Source organism: Plasmodium inui (genome assembly GCF_000524495.1).
Source record: "Plasmodium inui San Antonio 1 unplaced genomic scaffold supercont1.23, whole genome shotgun sequence".
Taxonomy (NCBI): domain Eukaryota; phylum Apicomplexa; class Aconoidasida; order Haemosporida; family Plasmodiidae; genus Plasmodium; species Plasmodium inui.
In genome coordinates this window covers 151,984-165,668 of record NW_008481857.1, presented here as the reverse complement: position 1 = coordinate 165,668, position 13,685 = coordinate 151,984, and the positions used below count along the sequence as shown (strand labels likewise).

Genomic DNA, 13,685 nt, shown 5'->3' with positions numbered 1-13,685 from the left:
CAGTCGAACTACGACCAAGGTAGAATATCCTATAATATCCATAAAGCCCAGAAATCAACCCCAATACCCCAACTATCCCCCCCCCCAAGATAGGGCCAATTGAGGACCCAATTTCGTCCTTACGCTGCCCATATCCCAAATCCTCCCCAAAGTCCCGTTTCCCCGTTAGCCCCCCGCCACCTGATTGCCCTTTCCCTTCCTGAGCCTGCACGATTCTAGAATTCGTGTCACCTGAACTCCCCTCTGGGGACGTGTGACGTCCTTTAGGCCCCTCTAGACCCGCCCCCCCGGCGGATATTTCTTTCCTCATTCGCTCCTCCAAGTCCCTATATTGTTGTGTTGAAAGACTATTCAACTTCTCCCCCCCTCCTCCATCTTGAGTGTCCCTTTCTCGGAATCTAAAGGGCCCCAAGCCGTCCCTCTCGATTTCTCCCTCATCTGTAGTCTTCTCACAAGTGAAACTCTTATCCCCCTTGCCCTTTCCATAGACTATCTCTGTCAATACTTCATATAAATCTGTCCCTACTAAGGAATCTGAGAGACCCCCCTGGGTCCCTTCCCCGAGGCTCATGAACCAGTCTGTTATTATCTGTTTGGCAATTTCCTTTCCTCCCCAACTTGTCAGACTCCTATATAACGTCATACACGGATTCTTCCGCTTTATTTCATCTCTTGTTCTATTATCTGTATTTACGACCCCAAACGATAACATCACCTGATAAACCAACTCTCGACATATACTCAATCCACGGCCCTCCTCTGTACTTCTTTTGAAGATCTTGGTTCTCCCTTTGGTATCCCAACTACACACCTTGTGGGTTGGCTGGCAGTGACTATCACGTATCAATCTGCCCTGTTGTATTCCTAATGCAGGAATATCACAATTTTCAGGAAACTGATATGCCCCCGCTTTTGCCCCTGTCGGTAACGTATTCCACCACATCTCCAATCTCATACAGACCCAAAGGGTATACTGCCATAGTGAACTGCTTTTGTCTTCCTCAGGAAAGAGTTCCTTGAACTTGTTCCATTTCTCGATTTCCTCGGAACCACTAGTACTTAACCACTCTAACCTCGCTTCTCCTTCCCCTGAATCTGAGAAGCTGTCTTTTGATCTGCCGATTCTTCCGGAGCTTCCTAGTGATAATATATAGTTTTTAAAAGGAACGTCTAGTCTTGTATCCTTAGCCATCTAGAAATTATTGTAGCACTCTGACCTAACCGGCTCCGTCAATTGAGATTCTCTGGGAAGGTGCTGGGCTAAACTTCACTTAAATTGCTTTTAATGAAACTCTACTCTAACGTCCCCTGCTTCCTTTTAGCTTTTAATCTGAGATCTCGGGGTCGACTCTGCCCTGATGCTTGTTCGGAACTTCGAGTTCCTGGCGGCGGCTTCTGGATTCGAAGGAGGAAACTAAATGATACTGCAGAAATGGTCACTTTTACCGATTATTAAGAATAATACCCCCCCTGTCTTATCTATTCTGCCTCTTCGGATTTATATTTTATAAACAACCTTTAAGAGTTATCCTCTGAACAAAACTAAATAATGCCTCCTAAATCCTTACTATGATGAACCCCCTAGTGGGAAAAATTATCCCTTATTTTGCTCTAGAACAAAGTCCCTAATTTGACGCAGGGAATCATTCTCTACCTGCCTGGAGAAGAAAGTCATTTCCTTTAAATTAAACCTCGGAGGACGCAGAGGTTAGGCGGGCTCCTCACTTCAAATAATAATATATATTATTCTCCTCAAGCAAAACGGAATGGAATCTTCTCACCAAAGGGGCTTGTTCCTCCTCTTCCATTCAGATTCTAACTACCAAAGGTTGATTTGATTCTTGTGTTTAGCTGTTGTTTATTTCTGCTCTTTTCCTTGGCTCCGTATCCTTTATTCCAACTCGCCCTTTTCTCCCACAAGACATTCAGAAGTCATAACTCTTTTGAGTCGAGTTGCTCTTTTCTTGGAACACTACGTGATATTTCCTCCTCTTCTCCCCCTTATCTAGGATATACTGAAGATACTCCTCCTCTCCCGTGACTCTGTTTCCCTGCCACGAAACCTACCGGATCCGAATCCCTCTAACGGAAGTGCGTGTTCCACGCATATTTAACCTGTCCCCTCAGTATTCTATCTTCTAGGGTCAGTTCTCTCTCCTCTCTGAATTAGGGATTCTATCTTATCTACTGCTGGCCAGGGCCCACTTATATTCGGGGGGATCTTCCCTATTCTTCCTACATTCTCGCCTGAAAAACCTTAACATACCTCCCGCGAATTCCCAGTCCCCCATTAGGATCTTTTGCGCTTTGTCGCTACTCCCTCAGTGTGCTCAAATTGCTTATTCCTTCACTGGGATTATGCGGTGAGCTGTTTGTAGTGGGAGCTCGGATTAAGCTGCTAGGCTTCGTCGTGGAAGACATTACTTCTAAAGGTTCCTTTACTCCTATTTTATGAACTGTTGGGGGGTTATACTAGCTCTACTGGTATGGCTCTTACAACAGGATTTTGACGTTTTGGAATCTTTGGATTTACCTGAACTTCTGTTCCCCCTCGGAATCTCCTGCGGTCCTCATATTACTCTCCATATCTATTCCTTTTTTTAAATTCTGTCTTACACTTTCATAAAACAGTTTTTTGTACCTGCCCCCGGTTGTTTTGGGTGATGGGGTAGGAATTCCTGTGACCTTGGGAAGGGACTGCGGAATCTACTCCCTCAATAGGGGATGTTGATATTGACTACTCCACAGAGATTACTTTATTCACTTGCCGCTTCACATTTCATCTTCTTTTGATCCTTTGAATTTCTCCAGAAATTAGAACTTGGAATGGATCATAAAACCCTTGATCACTTGTTGTGTTTAGCTTGTTTGTTCAGCTCATTTTTCCGCCCCTAGTCCCTCGGATTCACACTTGACCCTAAACGATCCTTGGCCGAAGAGAGTTAGTTCTTGTTTATGACTTCGTCTCCTCGGGTTGTTCAATGGTAAGCAACCTAGCCCTTGGAGATGGCAGTCAAACTTTTCCTTCGGCATCAGATTTGTGTTGGGGAAGGAGAGTTGCGGCCGGAATTGGCCCTTTTTTGTTCCTTGGGGAGTTGGTTGGATTCCTTTTGAGGTTGGAGGAATGTTCCGAAGATCTGACGGTGGTGAGGGAGCTGATGTGGTACTTTGGGGTTATTATTGTTCCTCTCTGATATAATATATCTTCATACTGTTCTGTCCATATTGTTACTCTCAGAAATTTCCTGATTACTTCCTAAGTTTCTTCTGTCGTGCTAATACTCATTCGGCTCTCAGGAGCGTATCCTCATAAAGGATAACTCGGGAGTTTTCTCCTGACCATTTCCTTTTCTCCTCGACTTCTCCTCCTTCCGGTGACCTAGTGACTTCGGCGAACTTTTCGTAGGAGAGAAAGGACACCCCCTGGAATATAAGAGGAAGAATTTACATCCTAAAGTCACAATGCTTGAAGTGGATCTAGTCCGAGACTTGAATGAAGCTGTTTTGATTATTGCCTGTGTTTCCTTAGTCTGGTTTGCTCCTTCTTGGATTTTGAAAGATTATACTTCCTCCGTCTTCCCCGCCTCTTAACCGCCTGGTCAGGCCTTTTCACTTCACACTTATATACGGGGGGGATTAGAAAATCTTCTGTATCCCGCCCAAATCTGGTTTCCTGAGATTCCCAGGGCGTTTTCTTAGAGTGAGTCGAATCTAACATGATTAAATTCTTTTGAGATTCTGCTGTTTAGATACGAGGGAGTGCTCTTGTCCCCCGAGTAGCATTGGCGAAGTGCGCCCATCCTGTTAATTAGTGGGGTATGCTCAGGATCTATTTGATCTAATCCTTTCTTACTTCTCTATGCTGATATTTTCGTGGAAATTAAATGACCAGGCGCCTTTTATACTTGCCTTCATAATTTTTAGGCTTGGAGAATTGTTATTCTGGTCAGAAGAGGCCGGGCACTTCAGATATGTTAGTATTTCCTTATTTGTTGATTCTAAATCTCCCATACCTATTCTTTGGGAGAATTTATCTTGATTTCTGCTTATACTTCGCCGTTTTTTCTCCTGTGATGGGTTCCTAATCGGCTCACATGATCTAGATTTGGTTAGGGTTCCGTAAATGACTTCTTTGAGAATGTTATTAATTTTTGATCTTCAACTTGAGTGAATCTTCTTATCCTCACTATTTTTTCTGAATTATCCACTGTAGCTTCTTATGAATTTTCATCTGACATTTGGATTTTCGCCTGGGACGGCTGTGTTATTTCTTCCTGCTTCTATCATTATTGACATTTGAGCTAAGGGAAGTTTTCTTGTTTTGATATAATTATCTAGCCTTTACAACTCTGAGGAGTTCATCTCGTGGTGGGGGCTTCTGTTGCTTGGCGAGTCGAGATTATCTTTCTTGTAACTCCGCTTTGGTGATTCAGTTGGCTAATTTTTTCTGCTTAGTGCTTTAGGAACTCTTTTCTCTTACCAGGTACTGGAGACGTGAGGGGGGATACAGAGTCTTTCATCTTACTTCTATTAATATATTCTTTTCCTTCGTGGCCTTCCGGTCACATTATCTGGGGAGTGAGAGGAGTTGTCCCTTCTTTTTCATGACATCTTATGACACTGTCACCTCTTGTACCTTTAGTCAGGTTTGCTATTCATCTGGTAGGCAGATCTTCCATGTTGAAATGGAGAATGATTTGCCTTTTTCGCATTAGCTGGAGTACCTGTTGGGGAAGGTTTTGACTCTTGAGTTAAGCTGTTGTCTCTGGGGTTCTTGATGGTTTCTTGTTCATTATGAACGAGTATATGCAGAGAAGTCTTAAGGAACTTCTCCTTGGTTATCTCTGGGTCCTACCTGCTTGGATCGAGAGTCCCTGTTTTATTGATCCTGAAAAAGGCGCGATCCTTGCCCTTGTTGTTTGATTCTTTTCTTTTTTCCCCCTTCCTTTTATGGAGTGGTTGCCATCTTTAGCCCTTTTGACTTGTTTGTCTTTTTAGATCTTCTGGAGTTGGATTGGCTGTTTTCTGTCCTGCCCCACTTGGGGTTCCTGAGTAGACATCTTTCTCCTATCCTTCCAGGGTTTCAAGCTCTGTTATTAGGATACTGCTTACGGGACCTTGTACCGGAAGAGATAACTTTGGCCCAGGTTCTTCCTACTTGTAAGTTGGAACGTCCTTAGTCTCGGGGGGTTTCTGACCTTCCTGCTGGAGCTTCCCTGGCTTGTATCCTCCATTATATGCACCACTCCGACTTTTATGACCCTGTCTGTTTTTCCGTCTGTGCCCCCTTGTTGTTTTTGGATCTGAACCTGTGTTTTTTGGATACTATGACTGCATGTTGCTTTGTTCTCGGTGTTCGCCTGATAGAAGACGTATTCGGACGCTGTCGGATTAGTTCCCTTACCCTCCCGGTTGGCTTTCAAGTGCATATTGCTAGCTCATCTTCCACTTTAGTTATGGCGGGGTGCCTCCTTTTAATGTACTCTAGTTTTTCGATCCCAGATCCTGCCTTGTGTTGCTCTTGTCGTGAGGAGCTTGGTCGCTTCTGTTCTGTAGATCTGGGACTAAGAAAGACTTTTTATGTTTTTTCTGCTCCTTCTTCCTCCGAATTCTTTAATTACTTGATCTATTCTATCTAATTTGCCTGCGGATTGCTCATCGGTCTGATATTCATCATTTCCTGAGTCGTTATTGTTTGACGCGGGGTCAGCTTAATTTTTCTTCGGAACTGTCTACTTTGTGGGATTCGTTTTTTCCGGCTGTTTAAATTTTCTCGGCTTCTTCCGAGTGACGGGCTCCGGACTGAACATCTAGCAGTGTATTTGCCTCTTTGACGTTCATTATATTCATCTGGCTGGCTTACGTTTTGGCCCTTGAACGGTTTCCTTGACGTTGAGTATCTTTTTCTGCTCATCCTATATCATTCTTCCTTTTCTTATTCTGAGGAAATCCTTCCAGGTTTACATCATCTATTACTCTTCTAATGATCTTCCTTTTCTTGCAGTCGGGTCTCTGGCAATATTCCATCCTTCTGTGACATCCACTGTTATCTTCTGCTTCGTTTTCTGGGGACTGCTCTATATTGCGACTTCGCAAATCTGATCAACTCATACCTGTGGTAACCCGCATCCTCTTCCATTATTATTTCCTTCGTGGCTTTGTATCACCTCTTATGTTTCCTTTCTGTTTACTTGAAGGACGATTGGTTAGTCAAAGAGCTCCTCTTCCCCCCCTGATATTGGCTCAGTCTTTGGTTTGCCCGTTAGTCTTCTCTGATTTGCTGATTTTTGCCTTGGAGTTGGGGCCTCCTGCAAATTCTCCAGTTCTAAAAGCATCTTTCCCACTCATTCCCCTCTTACTGGTTGGGCTTATCGCTTTTCATTTCCTGTTTGTTTGTCTGCCTCCTCAGCCTTATCCCCTGAGCGCTGACTTGGTTTGGACGGTTGCCTTTATTGTTGTTGCTGACTAGTTCTTCTTCGGCTCGTTGCCATCTGTTCCTGTTTTGTTTTTTCTCTGCCTTTACGTTTTGTTTGGGAATATTAGGGACTCGAGTTTGGTCCCTGACTCACTTGTTATCCCACTTCTAAGTCAAAATGCTCATACTTCCTTGACCTGGGGTGATGCCTCCCCTTGCTTTATATTGTGCAGTGCGGCTGGCTTTAAACACCTGCCTTCTAGTGCTCTCAAGACTCCGGCTTCCACATTGGCTCGCTCTCATTCTTCCATTCTGTTCGTCATTTGCTGATGCAAGTGACCTGTATTAGTCCACTTTTTCTGGGGGTTTTCCCTGTTATTATTTTACCCTTATTTTTCTCTCGTCTTCTGGGGGGGGACCCGTACTTCTGATGTTGCTTCGCCGCCGGTAGGTTTGCCCCGGGGATGGCAGAGTTCTGGGGGGTCTTATTCAGGGAATTTCTATATTTGGTTTAGATCATATGACACAGTTTTTGAGATTTCTTCTATTTTAATAATCTACCCGAGGTACTTCGGCCTTCAGTTTGGCTCGCCTGCTTATTTAGCTCTCGCCCTGTTCTCATATTTTAGTGACTGGTCGTTTATTCTTATTTTCTTCCTTCAATCAATCTTTTCTGTATTTATAACTCTACCTGATGTAGCACCTTCAGTTGCCTCTCGTTTAACGCTACCCCACTATTTTCTAGGATTTAGTTGTCGGTGTCCTATGAATCTCTTCCTTCTGTCTTGCCTTCTACATCGGGGCCTCTGTTTTTTTGTTAAGCTCCCTCGATACCTCTCTATTGAAGCTGATTTGCTCACTAATATTCTCATCCCCTATGAGGTTTGCCACTGTTTTTATTAATTGTGCTTTATGTCCCCCTGGTTATTTACTCTTATTTAATTGCCCTTATCTTTTATTTGTTGTTGCTTCGCTGTTGTTATTTCGGTAGCGCCCTTTGGGTTTAGGTGAATTCTTCCCCTGCATTATATATGGTGCTCCTCTTTCCTTAGCTTCATTAATTATTCTAGGGGCGAAAGTCTCTATTCTCCCTCTATAGAGAGATACTTGCACCTGATTCTATAATGGCCAGTCTCGTTTTTCTTCTTCTTTGGCCTATCAAGGTTCCTCTTCTTAGTGGCAGGTATATCCTGTTATTAATTTTATACTTTATAAGTATTCCATAGAGTCCTTAGGGAACTTCTGATAACTCCTTCCGTCATATAGACCTATTCTCATTAAGCCTAGTCCCTGTTGGGGGGCTCGTTGCTCATTTCCTTCGCTTATATTTATTAGTATTATTGCTAGATCATCCTTACTCTTAGTGCTTTTCTTATTTGGTTTCGTTTGCAGCGTCTTTATAATATATATTTTTAATGACTGTATCCTATCCCCGCGTAGTTCGCGGGTTTCAGGCAAGGAGATTCCGATTTTTCCCCACGCCTTAATCTTTAAGATTAATTCCCCTTTGTCTAGGGATTTCCCCCTTCCTTCTTATCTTTATATTATCTCCAGGCCTGTCTTCTCTTGGTATTTGATAATATATGACTCTATATCTCCCATAGGGGTTAGTCTTGTAGAGGTATACTGGTGGTAAATTTCGGATACTTCGGCTTCGGTGCTGTTTTTGTCTCTGCTCTTCCTTGTCCCCTGTTTCTGCTTGGTCCTTCGGCTCCCCTTCTCTTAGTAAGTACTGCATACTCATCATTCTAAAGATTTGTCTATGATGTCCGTTTCTATACCTCCTATCCTTTCATATGCCTTATCAAACCTCCTTCAGTGTTTATAGTTTTCCTTTTCGGCTGTCGTTGGTACCCCCTCTTAGCTGCTTGTGCCTTTTTTCTCACTCTCCTTTGTGGTTTACACTAGTTCGTCCCATTCAGGGGCGCTTATGGCTTAATCTAGTTTATTATGGCGCAAACTCCAGATTCCTTTTTTCTCTCTTTCTGTTCTTTCGTTCTCTTAGCTTGCCCCTCTGTTTCTCTTATAATATACACTATGTCCTATCAGTAAATTCCTAACCATTATATGATGTTCCCCCGCTATGTTATATCCTTTTGCTTATCTATTCCTTAGCAGGTCACGACAGTCGTCTTTATATCATCCCTCATGATATGCTATATAGCAAAGAAAATATCATATAAGCCACAACATTCTGTATCCAGCTATTTAAACATCTATTTTTCTGCCATCTGGTGGGTAAATGTATATTACGATAATGTATCGAAACATAAAGAGTCCCCTGTTGATTCAGATGATCCCCACAACTCACCAATGCTTTCGAAAATTCGGGTTAATTAATCAGGTGGAATAACACACAATAGATTCATAAAATTATTTGACTCATAATTAAGGGAGGGAATTTTTCTATTATGGTCTATATGTCCATATAGCATTACACTTAAAACTGATATAAAAACCATATCACTGCCAAAATGATCATGTATTTATTCACTTCTCATTTCTCAGAAGAATCTCATAACTCTATGCTGGTGTAAGACTCGTCTATAGGACATGTCTTTATGTCAATAGGGGAATGTATGCATTGTATAGGCTTATACTCCCTTATGCATAAAAGGGGTTATGAATATCACTTAACATTTTACAGCCTCCTGTGGTGAATAAGGAGACGGCCGTTATAGCATCCTCTATAGTCTTAGATACGGACAAAAATGAAGTTATCGTACGACTTATTATACTCCATCAACTCAGCAGAAATTCAAGATATTATCTGTCCTTATTCCTTTGTTTATATGTTAGAAAACATGAAACCCCCGATTTCATATATCTATTTTGTCAGAGGGAAAGATCTGCTGCTCACATTATTCCTTATGTGTCACCCCTACTGTGTTTCTGGGTCCTATCCCTTGGGTGTAGTGTCTAATCTTCATTCCCTGAGCATCTTTTCCTGTATCCTTTCCTCTTGAGTTGTTTCCCCTTTATTTAGTAATTATGTATCTTTCCTTTTAGGCATTTCCACTTTGACGGTCATGTTGATAACTCCAATGGCTCCTGGTGTATTATATGGTATTATAAATATCTCCCTCCGTTCTTTGAAGTAGATAATTCTTTCAAATATGTCAGTTTTATTCGTATATACATTCTATTATAGTCATCCGCTACTATATGGTTGCTCCTCCTCGTTTCAGATTAATGATTCTTTAATACCTTATGTGTATTCTTATTCTTAGGCTCATTTTATCCCCTCCCCCTGGTTTATTTTATTATTATTCCTAACTCTTCACGAGAGACACCTTGTTCCTTATATTACTATTCCTTCTTATAATTTCCTATCCCTTTTTAGCGTATAAGAAGTTTAATCTCTCATTTTACATGATTCTTATATTTTAATATTACCGCATGGATCTCGAGTCTTGTTAAAAGGAAAATACTACAGATTAAGACAAGTGTGCAAATTTTCCGTAATCATTGTTTCTTAATAGTACCCGGATAATTATTGAATTTATATTACAATAATATCGAGACGGAATAATCACAGTTCACGATGTATTACTGTACTTATAGTGTTACTTCGCCTATAAGAAGTTGTTCCTATATATAAGCACCCTCGGTATGTTGAAACCCTTTTTAGTGATAGTATCCCTCAGTCCCTTATACACCATGAATAGCCTTAGGATTGGTATATGCGTATTCCTGGAATGGAATTATTTTACAAGCCAGTGTATTGGTGAAATGGGATGATCTTTACAACTGCCGTCCTCCTCATGGAATTCGACTCTCTAAACGTTTGTATTATCTTAAACAATTTTTCTCCTCACACAGCACTGTTTTACATAGAATATTACCCTTGACACAGGCTTATTCTTTAGGCAGTTGTTGTAAGGCCGATTCTTAGAGTCAATACAAATATACCGCAGGCATCTCATATTCTGTATATATGTGTAACGCTCAGTGATTGGAACCCCTCCAAGAATACCGCTGAATCCACTCTATTATCTCTTACTAAATATTTCTTTTTAAATTATGGTGCTTCCTGCTTTAAATCTTGACGACTCCACAATAGGGACTCTGGTGATTCTCCTACTGTTTATGCAGTGATACTCTAGAGAAATGTCTCCTTTTCACATACTTAATAATGGTCGCGAAAAATGTACTCCTTATATATTAGTCTTCCAAGGAAGTGTATATCCTTCGCATCATTCTATTCTTCAAATAATAGCACCCGTTGTCCTAACTTCTCCATATAAAGGTATTTCAGTCATAGTTATAGAACCCGCACGATTATGTTTCTGATATCATGGTTCCCCATCGAGATGTGTTATCTTCAGCCAATAATAGTCTCCAAATAAAAAAACTGTAAAATATAAACCTGGTGCAGAATAATATTCAGGAGACATGTATACAGTACACAAAATAATACTGGAGGTATAGACGCATGGTTCATATAATAAGACTGTATGTTAAGCGTACATTCCACAGGCCCGGAGTTGTGGGGGGAGCGATATTTTTTAAATAATACTACACATAAATCATTATTCTTCAATTAGTCACGTTCTCCAATTAGTCGTATCTAAAACGCTATGTTATGAGGCCTTCACAGAAAAGCATTCCTTCGACACTGTACATTACAAACAACATTTCCGCTAGAATCCTCGCATTGTCCATATGCAAGTATTTCTGCTTCTATTGTATTACTCCGGGAATAATACATTCGACACATCTATAGCGCTTGCATCTGCGCGTAATTAATGGTTTGCTGTTTTCCTTAGATTGTAGCCTTCAATTTTTCACATAATACTATTTCATAGAGATCTATACTAATCAAAGACTGGTGTCGTCCAAATAATAGGAACCGAAATTTGGAACACATAGCCCGCAATTCACACACTTTTGCATTTTTGATAGGCATATTGTAGGAAAATTCCTATCCTTCAAAGAACGGTTCTTGAGAATATCCGTATCCCTCATACAATACTGTATTTTGAATATCATTGCACTCCACAGAATGCCACTTCTCATTTTCCCTTCTCTCCACATATAATATGAGTGCAGGGACAATAATTTCTTTCAAATGAATGCCCTACTACCTCTGTGTTAGTTGTAAAATATTTTCCCTTCCTTACAATAACAGCATAAGCGGTAAACCTATAGAATAATATTCCCGATACAGCTGTATTCTTTATCAGTATTGACATCTTAGACACATATATACAGTCCATATCATGCTATGCTTTATATATTAATCGTACACTATGTATATCTCTCTACATGATACATGTGTTTTATTCATACAATATCATTGTAGGCCTGGACGACGGATAAGGATAACAATACTCCATGCAGGTTCATACACTTTAAATCATAGTACTCCTTGTACAGTAGTATTCACTTTACAATGTTATGCTTAATATATTGATACTCCGAAAACATCGCCACTATTCACATAATAGTACTCTGGGAATGTTACCCGTCGGAGCGAATAAGTAATTCTTAGACAATACTCCTTCACGCACATGTGGACACTTGCTCGAGCACTACTCCCCCAATCATGCAGTTCCACACATTATACGGCTGTTAATATAATAATACTCCAGGGAGTACTATGAATTCCGGAATAGGGTGCTTTCCCTATAATAGAAGCCTAAACAGTAGGCCATGAAGTTCCACCTCTTTTAATAATTGTACATGGGGGGTATCCAGAATCCCACCACAGTTGTGCATTCCAAGACATCACTCTAGGGAGATATCAGTACGCTCACAAGACTGCGCTGCAGATCATCCGTACGTTTTATAGAACTATCCTCTTAAAAGAATGATACTCTGCAGATATCAGTATAGCTCATCCATTAATACCTTCATATAACAGTACTACGAGAATCTCCGCATTCGTCATCATGGGAAATGGGGACACATGTATACTTCCTTGTCATCTGCCCTTGTAGAGTATTCATGCACCTCATAGAATATTACCCTACGAATAATGACACACCTCGAAAATTAATATTCTTGACACAATAATACGGTTAACATTATAGTACATCTGGCATAGCTCTGGTGTTTAGACGAAATGATTGGAATCCACCTATGGGATCTGCAGAATCGCCCAAGTCATATCATCCAGCCATTATACCAACATGACGACCCTGCAAATAAAGTTATTCCAAGGACATTTGTACTCATCAGGAGAAACTACTCTATACATAACATTAGTCCTTTTGGACTAACAATGAAATTCACACGTCCATGTGTCCTACAAAAAGGTACCCTCTATACGGAGGTACTACTGCAACTCCTACACATTGCGTAACGGTTGGCCCTCCTCATACGGCACAAAGCTAAGTCATAAATTCTGCACCTCTCTTTACTTTACTTAATAATACGGGATTAACTTTGCCACCCATCAAATGTCGTCGTACCAGCCATATCAGGCATTCTTAGATATGAGTACTATACATATATCTGTACTGTCTCCATAAGAGTACTGCAAGCCGTGAGTACTCGTTCAGGAAATATCTTGTTCAAATGGAAGTATTATCCACACGAGAGGGTTGTAAACAGGACGATACTCCTTTTACACCAGTACCCTTCCAAAGAATTGTACACCAAGGGTAATCTTACTCATAAAGGCAGGAAACTCCACAGATCATGCTTCTGTTAGTATAATAGCACTGGAGGTATTCCATATGGCTCAAATATTAGTACCTCCATAGAACAATACTAGAGAACTTCCGGACTCCTCACCATTGAGAATGTACAGACATCAGTACTTTCGAGACAATAGTTATACTGCAATATCCATGAACTTCATAGGACACTGCTATTGATATAATGGAAGCATAAACCCTTAATCCTTCACATACATTAGTACATGCACGACAGTATTCCTCACATAATATTAGTAGAGGTATATCCGCGCTCATCACTATCAAGGAAAATCCACAACAGTATTGTACAAGTAATGGTACCCGAAGTGTAAATCTTTTGTTCATATACCAATAGAATAAGGGTGTTACTACTCTCGACGTCTAAGTACTACGAACATCTGTGTACGCTTTATAAACAGTAACACTGGAGGATATCCCTACCCCTTACACAGATGTGTCCTTCAGAAGACGGCACTGCAGGCGCAATGGAACCCTTCAGATAACACTCCTCTAGAATATCATTACATTTCACATAGTACTGCATTCAGGATGTCAGTGGACTCAACAGAATGACACTCCCCAACTACTCACGCTCTTCACATGGAATGAACACTGGTATATTCGTG

At 40.9% G+C, this 13,685-nt stretch overlaps 3 protein-coding genes across 3 annotated transcripts in view; all 3 read right to left on the bottom strand.

The window, feature by feature from the left end:
- Nucleotides 1-1,192, bottom strand: part of C922_04447 (hypothetical protein) — a gene marked incomplete at both ends in the record, with an annotated part of 2,645 nt that extends 1,453 nt beyond the window's left edge. The window contains one exon of the mRNA XM_008820030.1: nt 74-1,192. Within this exon, the coding sequence (XP_008818252.1) occupies nt 74-1,192 (1,119 nt within the window). The remainder of the gene's footprint in view (nt 1-73) is intronic.
- A 2,316-nt stretch (nt 1,193-3,508) lies between these two features.
- C922_04446 (hypothetical protein) lies at nt 3,509-5,429 on the bottom strand (the record flags this gene model as incomplete). Its single annotated transcript, XM_008820029.1, has 5 exons — nt 3,509-3,665; nt 3,854-4,156; nt 4,346-4,414; nt 4,856-4,888; nt 5,113-5,429. 5 exons carry the CDS (start codon nt 5,427-5,429, stop codon nt 3,509-3,511), a joined length of 879 nt encoding a protein of 292 aa, XP_008818251.1.
- A 2,469-nt stretch (nt 5,430-7,898) lies between these two features.
- On the bottom strand, nt 7,899-8,162 carry C922_04445 (hypothetical protein; the record flags this gene model as incomplete). Its single annotated transcript, XM_008820028.1, has 1 exon — nt 7,899-8,162. One exon carries the CDS (start codon nt 8,160-8,162, stop codon nt 7,899-7,901), a length of 264 nt encoding a protein of 87 aa, XP_008818250.1.
- Between the last annotated feature and the right edge of the window lie 5,523 nt (nt 8,163-13,685).